General features: G+C 34.2%; 1 protein-coding gene across 4 annotated transcripts in view; it reads left to right on the top strand.

Moving 5' to 3' along the window:
• Positions 1 to 15197, top strand: part of LOC132748093 (furin-like protease kpc-1) — an 84705-nt gene that overhangs the window by 28860 nt on the left and 40648 nt on the right. For all 4 annotated transcript variants that reach the window (XR_009628210.1, XM_060737642.1, XM_060737660.1 and 1 more), the window contains exon 5: positions 11120 to 11196. Coding sequence is in view for 3 of the 4 variants with exons in the window: in XM_060737642.1 (XP_060593625.1) it covers positions 11120 to 11196 (77 nt within the window). In the remaining variant the exon portion in view is untranslated. The remainder of the gene's footprint in view (positions 1 to 11119; positions 11197 to 15197) is intronic.

The following is a 15197-nucleotide window of genomic DNA, read 5'->3' on the forward strand; positions in this document are numbered from 1 at the left end:
GGTCGATGATTTTCCCTATATGAATATAGTAAAAACTTAAAAATCTTCTTTTAAGGACCCAAAGAGCTAGAGTTAAGATATTTAGCATGAAACAAGTTCTAATGGATGTCTACCAAATTTGTTCAAATAAGAGCCCTGGGGTCAAAATTGGCCGAATAGCTAGAGTTTAGATATTAAGCATGAAACATCTTCTAGTAAGTGTCTACAAAGATTGTTCAAATAAAAGCCCTGGGGTCAAAACTGGCCCTGCCCCAGGGGTGTCATTGTTTTTAACTATATGTGTACAGTAAAAACTTAAAAAATCTCCTTTTAAAAAACCCAAAGAGCTAGAGCTTAGATGTTTAGCATGAAACATCTTCTTATGGGTGTCTACCAAGTTTGTTCAAATAAAAGCCCTTGGGTTAAAATTGGCCCTGCGGGGGGTGGGGGGGGGGGGGGAGAAAGGAAAGGGGGGCGAGATCATTGTTTTTCATTATATGTGTGTAGTAAAAACTTAACATCATGAAACATCTTCTAATTGGTGTCTTCCAAGTTTGTTCAAATAAAAGCTCTGGGGTTTAAACTGGCCCCGCTCCGGGGGACCTATATACAGGTGAGCGACCTCAGGGCCATCATGGCCCTCTTGTTTTAGTGTGTGTGTGTATTTGAGTTTACTTACACTCGCCACTGGTTCCCCATATGGGCAAGTCCTCCAGAAGAGTATATTTAGTCATTTTAGGTTTTTGGAGGAAAGAGCAAGAGCAGATACAGAAAGATGCCCCAATTCCAGAAGCTTCTCATTGTTTTTTTTGAAAATTTGTTACCTCATCTAGAGGCATGAGGATTTTTGTAATAATTGTAAACAAATTAAAGTGGAGATAAAGTGCTCCACCTATGACAAGTATGTACTTTTATATAAAATAAGACTGTATTTAAAATATTGAAGTACAAAAGTCTATTAAAAAAAAAACCCATAAAATTTCAAATTACATTTACCAAACAGGGCACTTTAAGTGCAATGATAATATGCCAAAGATAGTAAAGGAATATAATCGGAATTAAGTTGAAGTTTTTTGTGTGTGTTTCCTAGTAAATGGTTAAATGCTTTTTACACAATAAATAGAGGATATTGAATGAGTGTAAGTTTATAAATGAATTTATTAAAAAAAGTTGAATAAAGTTATATTCTATTCTATTGATATCACATATCCAAAATAAAGAGTGTTTAAAGCGAAAAAGAATAATTTTTCAATGACGCCCCTATAGTGTAACGCTATCATTTACCGCGTCTTTACACTATGTCTGTATAACGCAAATGACGTCACATCAAAATGTATGCACGGCTGTGAATACCGTTTTTACGGAGTCGCAAAAGCGGCACTGGTATGTGATAAAGATGATTAATGTGACAACAACTGAGGGAGTAAATGATTGAAATTTTTGCACACAAGTTTTCGGTCCAGCCCTTCATCAAAAAGGTACACACATCCAGAAAAAAAAAATTCAGTCCTTTCATGTCAAAACATCTCATCGGAGTCCCTTTAAGTTGTCAGTTTGTTTTTGTATCACTATGAAAATAACAGTTAAGTTAAATGGAGATGTTAAATTTTGATGTACACCCTGACACCCCAGATAAGTTTATTTGACAACAGGAATATTTCATCAAAAGGATGCACAGAGACTTTTTTCAATTTTCCACTTTCATTCAAATTTCACTGAAGTTTTGAAACATAATATAACTCTCATTTTCAAAGATTGTTTATTCTCCAAAGACGAAGTTTGTTTTGACTACAAAGTGAAAAGAAATGATTTTGTTACTACTATTTATTTATCCCTTTTAGTGTTAAATTTGTATGAAAGACTTGATTAATGTCCTGCTTTGAATATTAATGTAAGCATTTTACAATTTTAAGGGCATTGCATTGGTCTACCTGTTAAGGTGTCTGCCTCTCAACACAGGCATTGTGGATATGAGCCCTACAGGTGGGGGCTGGGGGTGATCATAAAAATGTTTCTTCATATGACACAAACACTAGAGGGCTCTATGAAGCTGATTCAAGGGTCACAGGTTCAAAAAAACTATAAGTTTTCTTCATTATCAAGATTAATTTACACTTTTACAGTGTTTTTAGGGTCCAATTTGGGGCTGAAATTTGGCTCCATTTCCCTCTTTAAGAATTTTCTTTCCCTTTAAAAAATCTCCTCCAATTTCCCTTCTGCATGGGCCCAGTGACCATTTCCATAAAAGTGGAAAAAAAGACACTGAATAAGTAATTTTTAAACTAATGGGGAATTATTAGATCCGGTATTTGAAAGCTAAAACTAAACAGCTTACAATGTTACTTCAAAGCAAATTGTACTTCTGCATTATCAATTAGACTTTTTTTATCATTATTTTTAATTACCTTTCAAATTTAATGTGTTTGTGTGTGGAAACTCCATAACTTTTCAATAGCTTTATGGCATTTAACTAATTGATTTTGATAGGTTTTTCTACTTTAAACAATTTTTAGAGGACTTAATGGCTGACATTAGTGATTTCTTTCTCTTATCTAAGTGGGTTCCAACCCGAGCTGTGCCATGACAAAACCAACATTATGGGTTTGCGACCAGCATGGAAATAGACCAGCCTGCGCATCCGTGCAGTCTGATCAGGATTCATGCTGTTCGCTATCAGTTTCTCTACTTGTAAATTTAAAGGGTTTGTAAGCGAACAGCATGGATCCTGATCAGACTGCGCAGATGCGCAGGCTGGTCTGGATCCATGCTGGTCGCAAACCCTTTATGTTGGTTTTGTTGTGACGTGGCTCATTTTTTGATTTTCCAATAATTAAACAAAGAGACTTTAAAAAGATAGGAAAATTTAACAAGTTGGTCTATGATGGTCTATGCTGGTCTATGATGTTGACAATGTTGGTTTGCCTAAAAAGTAAAAAAAATAAATAAAATAAACCAAAATTTATTATAATGATAGTTAATAATTTTCTGGACAATTCCAGTTGAAAATTATTACATTAAGTTTGTTCAACCGTATTATGTCAAAATTGTCATCAAAACGATAAAACTATTTCCAATGTTAAAAAATATTTAAGCCTATTGTGAACCGGTTTACCATTCCAGATTGGTCAACTGATGAATATCATCATAATTTATATGTGACTTGTTCACTCATTTTATACAGACTGGTTTACTTCAAAGTGATTAAGTTACTTACTTTCTCTAGACTGGATCACTTACATGATACAAACTGGTCCTCTAATTTCAAACAGACTGGTTTACTGACTTGCTTCCTTTAGACTGGTTCACTTGATTAAGGCCGCTATTCCATTTATACGTGATCAGTGGTCCGCGTCCGTCATCCGCATCCGTTACCGATTCGCTAATCAAAGAATATGTTGAATCTATTCCTTTTATCCGTTTACCATCCGCTTCCGCGACGGCATCCGCGACGTTTCGCAGGTTGAGCGATTTTTAACGGACGCGGACAGTCACTGACATGTTTCATCCCTACAAAATGCCTCGAACGAAACTAAATACTTTATCGATTTCAAAAGAAAATACTAAAGAAGTCACCAAAATAGTCTGGGAGAACCTATAAGTTTATGATGCAGCAATGACAGATTAAAAAAAAAACAACATCTGGTCTTCGGTTGCTAAAGAGATGTTATTTGAAAACCTAACTGATATTCAATGTTTGTTACCTAATTCTTTGATGTTACAACTGTTTTTGGTATTAGAATGAAATTATATCATATTCTACAAATAAGTATCCTCTGTTCGCTATACTTCAATTAAAAATATAGAGAAAATAACGTACCTATGGAATAAAACCCACGGACATGCCCGGACACGGATCACTGACGCGGGTCACGGATCACGTACTAATGGAATAACGGCCTTATACAGAGTAGTTTACTGAGGTATTTGCTGTTGACAGAATGATACAAGCTTGTTCTTATACAAACTTACTTTTACCAATTAACTTAATTGGTTCTTTAGACTGAATAACTAACCTACAAGAGACTGGTTAACTAATTGCCAGAACTTCCTAAGGAACAGCTCATGTTTATTATTTCAAGAGCTAGGGAACTGAATTATCTTAAAAATTAAAAATTGAAAAAAAAATATAGATGTCAATTTAAAAAACGGGACATTTTCTCTTCCTTCGTGCAGGCTGTCAATTGTTATACATTTTGTAATAATTTAACAAATTGGGACAAATAATCGTCAAAGGAACAAATAGATTATATTGTCACCTTAGTGTAATAACTAGATAACTCCTGTTAAATTTAGAAGGACTTTACCCTTTACTGCACTAAGGTGACAATATATAGTTAGAAAAAATATTAAGAATCACATAGATAAAATAGCATTTTATAGGAATATGTGACCATAACATCTAGTAACAAAGTGAACTATTTCTTGTATTCTTCTACATATGGTAATACAGTGTTATTATGCAAGTGGTATGGTGTGAAGTGAGATAGTAATTTGCTAGCTACGGGATATTCTAGTAATGAAATGTCTGGGGGTATCACTGTAATTGCGTCAGTTTCGTTCATTTCCTGTCTGCAAGGCCCTTTGCAAGATAAATTGCAAATTTTACGTCAATAAACTGGCTCTGGCAAATAACTGGATATATTTCTGTTAATTAGATGTAAACAACTAAAAAAATCTTTCATATGTATCTATATTTAAACATCTAGTTAAAGGAATAGAATAATTTGTTCCATTCTGTTCTAACATTTTTAAGGATAGAATAGAATAGAACATAACAGAATAGAATAGAATAGTACAGAACAGAACAGAATGAATTTTTGTCCTATTCTATTCTAACATTGTTAATTGTCCAGTAAAGGGTTACATGTTCCATGACTTATAAATCGCAGTAGTATATAAAATCTCCTCATAAAGTTAAATGACTTTTTTTAGTCTGTTATAAAATGAAACTGTGGTACATTACAGTTGACACATTCTGTTTTTTATCAACAATTTAGTGTATACAAAACTCAAATAAAATAAATCAATTTTTTATTGCCAACTATTAAGATGGTTATCTTAATTTGTGATAAATATTGAATGACAAAAGTACATGTAGCTAAAGGGCTAAAGCCTTATCTAAATAGTACATGTAACAAGTTGGTCACCCATTAAGATTTAAAGTTTGTTAGTTGAAAAACAAACTTGTTTATTTGAGACAGAAAATGTTCATGTACAATTGCATTACATCTAAATAACAGATATAACATTGTTTTTTATGCTCCCCGAAAAATTTCGGGGGAGCATATAGTCGGCGCCTTGTCCGTCTGTCCGTCTGTCCGTCCGTCCGTCTGTCCGTCTGTCCGTCCGATGTCTTGTCCGGAGCATAACTTGAAAACCCTTGGAGATAATTTGTTGAAACTTCATACAGTGGTAGAGGGCTTGAGGGGGAGTGCAGTGTCAAAGAACCATAACTCTATTTTGCCCGGTTTTTGAATTATCTCCCCTTATAGAAAAATCTTGTCCGGGGCATAACTCTAAAACTATAAGAGATATCAACATGAAACTTTGTAGGTGAATAGATCTCAATGTGTAGATGTGCAGTGCATAAGAACAATAACTCTTTTTGTCCTAATTTTGGAGTTATTGCCCTTTGTTTATTTTAATACTTTAAACTTTGTCCGGAGCATAACTTGAAAACCCTTGGAGATAATTTGTTGAAACTTCATACAGTGGTAGAGGGCTTGAGGGGGAGTGCAGTGTCAAAGAACCATAACTCTATTTTGCCCGGTTTTTGAATTATCTCCCCTTATAGAAAAATCTTGTCCGGGGCATAACTCTAAAACTATAAGAGATATCAACATGAAACTTTGTAGGTGAATAGATCTCAATGTGTAGATGTGCAGTGCATAAGAACAATAACTCTTTTTGTCCTAATTTTGGAGTTATTGCCCTTTGTTTATTTTAATACTTTAAACTTTGTCCGGAGCATAACTTGAAAACCCTTGGAGATAATTTGTTGAAACTTCATACAGTGGTAGAGGGCATTGAGGGGGAGTGCAGTGTCAAAGAACCATAACTCTATTTTGCCCGGTTTTTGAATTATCTCCCCTTGTAGAAAAATCTTGTCCGGGGCATAACTCTAAAACTATAAGAGATATCAACATGAAACTTTGTAGGTGAATAGATCTCAATGGATAGATGTGCAGTGCAAAAGAACCATAACTCTGTTAAGCCTTATTTTTGAATAATCTCCCCTTTTAGAAAAATCTTGTCCAGGACATAGCTGTAAAACTATAAGAGATATCAACATGAAACTTTGTAGGTAGATAAATCTCAATGGGTAGATGTGCAGTGCACAAGAATCATAACTCTACCTTGCCTAATTCTGGAGTTATTGCCCTTTGTTTATTTTTACTTTTTGAATTGTCCAGGACATAACTCGGGAAATCATAAGAAATATCATCAAGAAACTTTGTAAGTTGATAGATCACATTGATTAGAAGTGCAGTGCAAAAAACTGTAACAGCCTTGCCTAATTTTGGAATTATTGCACTTTGAACTTTTTCCACGGACATAACTCTGAAACTACAAGAGGTGTACTTTCCTGTGTCCAAAACCTATTCGGGGAGCATCACCCGGCTCAAACCGGGCTCTTGTAATGTTTAGGTTTTCTAAGTAAACAGTGAGATAAAAAGTGACAGGGGAAAAAACACAGTTAAAACATTTAAACCAGTTTTTCATAACAAAATATCTTCACAAATCAGCAACAAATTTTACGTTTTCCAAGATAAGATTAGAGATTATACTTCAGGCTGTATAAATCTTGTAAATCTGTCAGAAGTTTTTGTCAATGAGCTTGTGGTTTCATGCTCTTAGAAAGAAGGTTATTTTGTTTTGTTTTTTGGTTGGGTTTTACATTGCACCAACACATATATTGCGACTTTTCAGCGTAATACTGGTGGAGGAAGACCTCAGGTGCCACTCAGTGCATTATTTCAGGCACAAACAGGCACCGAAGTAGAACCACTGACTTTGCCCTTTACTGCTGTAGGTTCGAATCCCATCTGAGGATCTATAAATATGTTTTATTGAGAAAGGTATCATGATTGATTTACTCAGGTGCCTAATGGCTGGGAATAATGCATGGAGATATCCAAGGGTCTTACTTTTCATACTGTTTGGCACTCATACTCGTCAAGGAGATATATGACTTATCTGTCTTTGAGAGAGTTGTATAAACATTATTTGAGCCGTGTCATGACAAAACCAACATAATGGGTTTGCGACCAGCATGGATCCAGACCAGCCTGCGCATTCGCGCAGTCTGATCAGGATCCATGCTGTTCACTATCAGTTTCTCTACTTGTTATATGGTTTGTAAGCGACCAGCATGGATCCTGATCAGACTGCGTGGATGCGCAGGCTGGTCTGGATCCATGCTGGTCGCAAACCCATTATGTTGGTTTTGTTATGACACGGTTCATTTATGTTTTAATTAAACTTGATTCGGTTAACTTTTTTGCTGAATATAAGATTTAGTTGTGTATCTCGAAAATCATTTCTTGTTTGTAGGCAAATATAATTGTAACCCTGCTAGAACTGTAAATGATAAGCCATTGTCATCTGTATTATTAAAGAAATATTCTCGTCCATGCAGCTTGACCAAGATCTATACTGACCAGCTTCAAATTGTCATCTTAACATCCCTATAATTGATAATGAACAGTTCTGAAAATGGAAGCTGGGCAAGTCCATTTAAGAAATTTAGTAGGTTAACTGGATTTTACTTGTAATATATAATTTAAAATGACAAATAACAAGCAAAATATTTTACCATGAATATGCTTTGTTTTGAGATTATTTTTTTTTACCAAATTGATGTGATGTTTTGCCTCTGCTCGAATATAAAAAAAACAAAAATGAAGAATATTGCTCATTTGTTTAATTTTCTTTTTTGTTTGCCAAATATAGAAGAGTGTGAATGTTTAAGTAATGTTTTACAAGAACAGGAAATAATCATAGAGAAGGCTCTCTTGGTTAACACTTGTCTTAACTCTGTTCATACAAGGTTGCAACCAGGTGACAACATCTGTTGTTTGTACACTAAACAGCAAAAGAAAGTACGCACTTTATATTTAGGGTAAACAGGTTGTAAAAATTTTCTTACTGCCACCAGGGAACCCATGGGTTATAAAAGGTTATCAAAGGTTATAAAATTTTTTATCAGCTTAAACTCTGATCTCAGGTATTTGATTGGTCACAAACTGCCAAAGAAAAAATTGAAACAAAATACCCTGGTAGAGTGAATTCATTGGCAAACTGTAAATAAATATCAAGTTGTTATGACAGTTTATTAAATTGTTATACAGAATCAAATTTTTGATCTGTTCCCTGAGTGCTTACACTCTTGCTGGTAAGTGTAAAAATCTCTACTGTCCATGCAAAACTACCACTCTTAAAATGCCAAGTACAAAAGTAACATGATGTCTTAAACTTGCTGAGAACAGTTCTAATAACAAGCACATCAAAGGCAGAGTGATAAAAAATCTAAATCTGGTTTTATGAGAAAAAGAAGCAAAAATTTTAATGGAAGTCCATTATCTGCTATAATCGAGGGAGTTGTAATTGCTTGTGTCGGCTTCTCGTGCAGAGCCATTCTTTCCCTTTCCATAATGTCACTGTCAATAAAACTTTAAAATATGAAAACAACAAAATTTTAAAGCTGTAAAAACAGTATTAATGTGAAATTATTTTCAGTTTTATGGTGGATTGTTAAGTAAGTTTCTTGCAACATCATTTTGGAGTGTCTGCTTGCTGATGCTAAAAGTTAATCATTGATAAAGCAGGTCACAGTGTGGACCCCAGTTAGAGCTCAAATCCATAGCTTCTGGCTTTGAAGGTTGATAGACCTTATTAACTAAGCCATGGTTTCTCTCAAATTCTTTTTGACATGATAATAAAACCAATACTTTTGTTAAATGATCAGTCAGTTGGTCTGGATACTAAATAAAACTTAGACCCATAGCTTCTGACTGAAGGTTTGAGAGACCTGAACAATTATGCCATGGCTCCTCTCAAATTCTTTTTCCCATCTAAAATTTTTTCAGCCTTGATATTGAAATGTGATGATACCTACTGTATTATGGAGAACAGAAAAAAACACTGAAGAACAAATATACTTAGTTGCTTTAAATATAAAATACTTATAAATAAATACATAAATATTCACTAAGTACTATAAAACACAATTCTTAGAAGCAATTATCTTGCATAAAAAAGAATGTTTCTTAAAAACAATTGTGAATTAACACAGTACATTAACCCCACTTAACTTTGTTAAAAAACATGACCTTTCAAAGAAAGGATGCATTCGTTGTAAAGTAATTATTAGAAAAAGAGAAATCACAAGGCTTCCCCTCATGTAGAATTGGTTAATCAGCTTTAAAGTCCCATACTTCAAGTTCAAGTGTAAGTGTTAAGTGTACATGTAAAAATCAAAATAATCTAGCATTTTGCCTTTTATTTATAAATCACATAATAAAATAATCGAAAACCCACATGACCCACACATTTTTTTTTATTGAGATGACCAAGTAGAAATTTTGTGGGGAAGGGAGACCCCCTCGAGAGCCATGAAGATAATATGTCAGATTCTCTCTCTATATATTTATATAAATTGTTTAATTGATTAAGCCTGTAACTGACATACAATGAAAACTATAACATCTCTGTTGCCTTGGAAGCAATTTTATAAGCAGTATTGAATCTGTAATGCTGAAGTACAGTAATCAAAGTTCCTGAAGGACCAGAAAAATAGACCAATACTCAGATTAAAAATATGGGGAGACTTTTTACGTCAGCAACACCTTACAAATGTGATCTGATATGGATGTGGGCATATTCATTCTGGGGAGAGGGACAGTTTGCATAAATTTGATGGTTTAGAAATTAAGGACAATGAGAGGGAGGGAGTTAGTAAGTGTGCAAGGGAGGGAGGGAGAATGCAAGTGAAGGAGGATGTGAGGGAGAGTGTGAGTGTGAAAGGGAGAGTGTGCAAGTGAGGGAGGTAAATGGTAGACACTAAAAATAAGTGGAAATAGAAAAAAATATATAGGTGCAGCATCTCTTTTAAAAGTCATTATTGTCCTTTAAAGAATCTTTTGACTCAGATTCCCCTTAGTTCAGTGGCCTTTTCTTGGATATTAAATGAAACCATAGAAGTAACATCATTATAACTGTATTGAGATCTATTTCTGATAAAAGTCTTTTGTAGAGCAACACAAAAGAAAATAATAGTTAGAGTATTCAAGAAGCGATCCTTAAGGTTCTTGTAAATAATCATAAAAAAATAATAATCAGAACAATAAATTAGTAGCTACTGAAGAAAAGATACAATTTTCTGCGAACTGAGAAAAAAATCATAGGCACTGTAAAAACGTAGAAGCTTTTGATTTTATAGGCATGAAAATGGTTGAAACACAAGTTGTTTCATTATTTTATAAACCTGATTTTGATTCAGATTTAATCTGGGAGGCCATTGTGTTTTGTGAATAATTATTATTATATATCCTTATAAAGTACATGTAATTAATTAATTTTAGAAAATTTGAAAATGCAAAAATTTATTTTCTTATAGAGGCATGCTGTTTTAAAATCAAAACTGAAATATTGCAAGACATCTAAAGTGTGGTTGATGAACATGTTAAAGGAACTCCACTGAGGTCCAAAGGCCTAAAAACATAAAAGTTGAAAATTTTAAGTATTTAAAATGGAAAAATCTGCATAGGATAAAAAAAATACTCAGAATTAAAATAAAAATCAATTTTGAGCAGTTCCTAGCTGGATTTGAGTGAAAAGTGTCGCATTACTTTTCATTTTTAAGTTATTTTGCACAATAAAAATTATTATTCTTGAAAATCTAGGTTATGGAATGACATAAAAATTAGAACACAAGTTATTGGCCCAAACATTCATAAAATGGCACACAAATCTCAGAAAAAAAATTCCAGTCCCGTCATGTTAAAAATCCTCAGTCGCGTTTCTTTAACATTATTTTGTTATTTTCATTGTGATCATTTTTGACATTATTTTGTTATTTTCATTTTGATCATTTTTGACATTATTTTGTTATTTTTATTTTGATCGTTTTTGTTTTCAGGATCCCTATGCAAGTTATGATGTCAATGGACATAAACCAGATCCTATGCCTAGATATGACTACACAAATGAGAACAGGTAAATTATTCTATTTATAGCTTTTCCAGTGGGAGATTGAGGACAAAGGCAAGGGCATTAAGAGGGAGACGGTAGGGTTAAATGGAAATAGTTGACTAATATGTACTCAGGTGGCAGACTTTTTGGTTCAAACATGCATTGTATTTATTTAAGCTCGTTTGTAAAACAAGTTTTTGCAACTTGTATTAATCACTTTGAGTCTGCTTCCAGGAACCAGCCAGTATTGGTGTCATATGAAGAAACATGGTCATGACCCAATTAGCGCTCGAACCCATGATCCCTGGGTTGAGAGGGAGACACCTTAACCACTAGACCAATGCTCCCCTGGAAGACCTTTAAGGGAAAGAATCACATTTTGATTAGGAAATCAGAGGAATATTGAGGAACAGTACTAGACATTTATTTTATTATTCTATATAAACATTACAGTATATTTTCCAAGACATGAGAGAAGTACCTCTATCTTCAAGGTTAAATCTTTTTACCTGCTGACAATGATATTGATTAGCTTTTGTCACCAGTATAGAGCCAGGCCAGCCTGAACATTAGTGTAGTTTGACCAGCCTCTAAATACTGTTAGTAGCTGAATTTTTGTGTCGCCTCTACGGAGTAGTGGCGACATATAGGGATCACTTCTCCGTCGTCTGTCTGTCCGTCTGTCTGTCTGTCTGTCCGTCTGTCCGTCCGTCCGTCACAAAACTTGTCCGGACTACCCCTCATAAACTACTGGTGCAATTTCATCCAAACTTTACAGGAATGATCAGTATCAAGTCTAGTTGTGCATATTGTCAGCATTTTCCGGTTCAATGATTTTTGTCAGAGTTATGGCCCTTTAATAATTTTTAATTTTAAAGTTTGTCCGGACTACTTCTCTTATACCACTAATGCAATTTCAATGAAACTTTACAGGATTGATCTGTAGCTCAAGTCCTTGCGCATATTGCACGGGTTTTCCGGTTGAATGATTTTTGGCCGAGTTATGGCCCTTTGATAAAAAGGTGTTTTTTTTTCTGTGTGTTGCCAGATACACAAAAGCTTGTCCGGACTACTCCTCATAAACTACTGGTGCAATTTCATCCAAACTTTACAGGAATGATCAGTACCAAGTCTAGTTGTGCATATTGTCAGCATTTTCCGGTTCAATGATTTTTGTCAGAGTTATGGCCCTTTAATAATTTTTAATTTTAAAGTTTGTCCGGACTACTTCTCTTATACCACTAATGCAATTTCAATGAAACTTTACAGGATTGATCTGTAGCTCAAGTCCTTGCGCATATTGCACGGGTTTTCCGGTTGAATGATTTTTGGCTGAGTTATGGCCCTTTGATAAAAAGGTGTTTTTTTCTGTGTGTTGCCAGATACACAAAAGCTTGTCCGGACTACTCCTCATAAGCTACTGGTGCAATTTTATCCAAACTTTACATGATTGATCAGTACTTAGTCTAGTTGTGCACTGTCCGTCTGTCTGTCCGTCTGTCACAAAATTTGTCCCAACATGAAATTGGCCATTATGAGGCGACACATGTGATTACTGATCGCTCTTGTTGTATTTTGTTGATGAAATTCTAATCTTGGCAAATCTGTTCTATAAATTCATCAAGTAAAAGGGTGTAGAATCCTCAAATTTTATTATTTACCTTGCTTTAAATACAATGTAGTCACTTTCACTGCAATGTCGGTTACCCACGTAGCATTACATGTAATCAACTGATAAATGTTAATGGTTCAGCCATGGGTATCGAACGCTGATACAAGCAAATATCTTGGAAACCAGCAAATATTTTTTTAATAGATAGCGGTGAACAGAGGCAAATAAAATTCTTTGTCATATTTGTCATGAGAAAAAACTCTGGACAATTATATTACGATTAATAGGAACCGAGGGAATATATCTGTCATCGAGATAAAATACTCAATATGTAACAAATATATATCGTTTATGCAGTGATGACTGGCTGAGATAATGTTACAATAGTAACTTGTAGAGCACAAACAAAATATATTGAATAATTTATTACATCCATTATTTTGTTACCATCATTATTTAGTTGCAGGGAATATTCGTAATATGTGTATTTTATTTGTATTATGTAATGTATGGAATAAAACATGTATATCAATGGATTGGTGCATAAACAGATGTAAGTTCTTCATGATGCAAAATGAGTTACAGCTGTTTTGCGCCAAACCCACGATATGACCTAGTATTACCAAAAAAAAATGTTAAACCCGATCTTTTCAGAGAGAAATTTTGGGGACATCAAGGTGAAAATCTAAGGTTGGTCAGCCAAATGTATAGAGCCTGGTCAGGTTGCACGGGTATTGTAGGCTGGCCTGTGACTATATTCAATCACTTTCCTTACCAGCAGCGTATTCGCTAAGCTGGCTGGATAGAATTTCATAGGAAGGTGAAATATCTTACAAAATCATTTGTTTTCTTATGCAAAAAAAAGATATATAGTCTAACTCTGTATAATCGGCGCAACTATATTACCAACATACTCTCAGTATTTTGACATGTGCGGTCATGTATACAGTGAAGTTAAAAATCTTTGACCTCATTCAATAAAAAATGTAATGATTAGTCGAATTGGTTCTGTTTCACACAAATTATTAATTATTATAATTATTCATTAAATTCAATGTACACAAATAGGAAACATTAAGTACGCTGATAATACGCAGTCCGATGCTATACATGTATTATATAGTGGCTCCTTTTCTTTTAGATGCTACAGGTCAAGTGGTACTGTGTTTATTAATTTTTTCTTATCAAGTTTGTGGTTAAAGGCTCTTTTGTTCCAAAACAAGGTCATAGTGCTGATGAGAGAAACTTCTCTATAATTAAAATGTAGTTCTATAGTAATGTATAGTTACAAAATTTGAACTGTCATTTAATTAAGTGCAGTCCAAAGTCCATAAAAAAGGTTTTGGTTTTTTTTTGGTTTCTTTTCTTTTTTATGAAAATAAGTTATGAATTAAATCTAACAATAAACAAGTTAACAAATTGTTGACTTATCAACTGAAATGTTCAGAGGAAATTAGGACTAATCAAGGTGCACCTTCCCTTTGTGGCTGAGGGGTTGCCTTTACGGGTTGAGGCATCAAAATTGCAGCCACCATTTAACCCTGTGTGATTGTTAGAAGTCAATAAATTGGCTCGAATTTTTGGAATCTATGCATCCCTTAGCTCCAGCAGATGAGGTTGTTTTGACCTCTGGTGTTGCTTCGAAAGTTGTAACACCCGAGGTTTGTCAAAATTATCTTTCCTGTTTAGGCACCATATGACCTCAACTGTGTTGGTGTGCTGTTAAACCAAACCAAACAAAAAACAAACTCTAGGTGCACCTCGTATTATTACAAGATTAGGCAAGCACTAGATTAGAACCATTGTGCTTTACTAAACTTATCTTACATGAAATGATTCAAAGTGCCGTGATGGGGGTCAATTCTAAAATGGTGTGGGGCTAGTGATTCCAAGTAAAAAACCTTAACCACTTATTTTAAGGTGTAAGCAGACACCTGAATAGAACCACTATCATTCTGTTAGTTGGCTGGATTATAGCTCCTTTATACGAAATAATCTTAAATTGAGTTAAACTACTAGACCAATAATGTCCCTGTTTCACAATTTATAACAAATGAATATGTTAAAACTAACCTTTTTTGTAATGGTACATAGTACAGGTACGGTAATTATATTGTGTTTTAGTACTTGAAAAAAGATAAATTTAAATGACTACACTTGTCAAATACAGGAAAACAGATAAAAGTTGATAGTGATGTTTCTGTTAGCACTTTGATTTGGTTATTTCTCTCTTTTACAATCTACACAGAGATTTGGTGGTTAACTAAGTTAAGAAGGTAACTCCTCTAGACTCACCTGAAAATTTGGTTGTACCATAGATCCCCATTTTGATAGGGAATATAAATTAAGTTATCTCCCAAGTGTAAAGAAATACAGTGTAATCATTGCAGAACAGCCCTATAGAGACCAATAA

This window comes from Ruditapes philippinarum, unplaced genomic scaffold, assembly GCF_026571515.1.
Source record: "Ruditapes philippinarum isolate M1 unplaced genomic scaffold, ASM2657151v2 ctg2799_1_1_1_1, whole genome shotgun sequence".
Taxonomy (NCBI): Eukaryota; Metazoa; Mollusca; class Bivalvia; order Venerida; family Veneridae; genus Ruditapes; species Ruditapes philippinarum.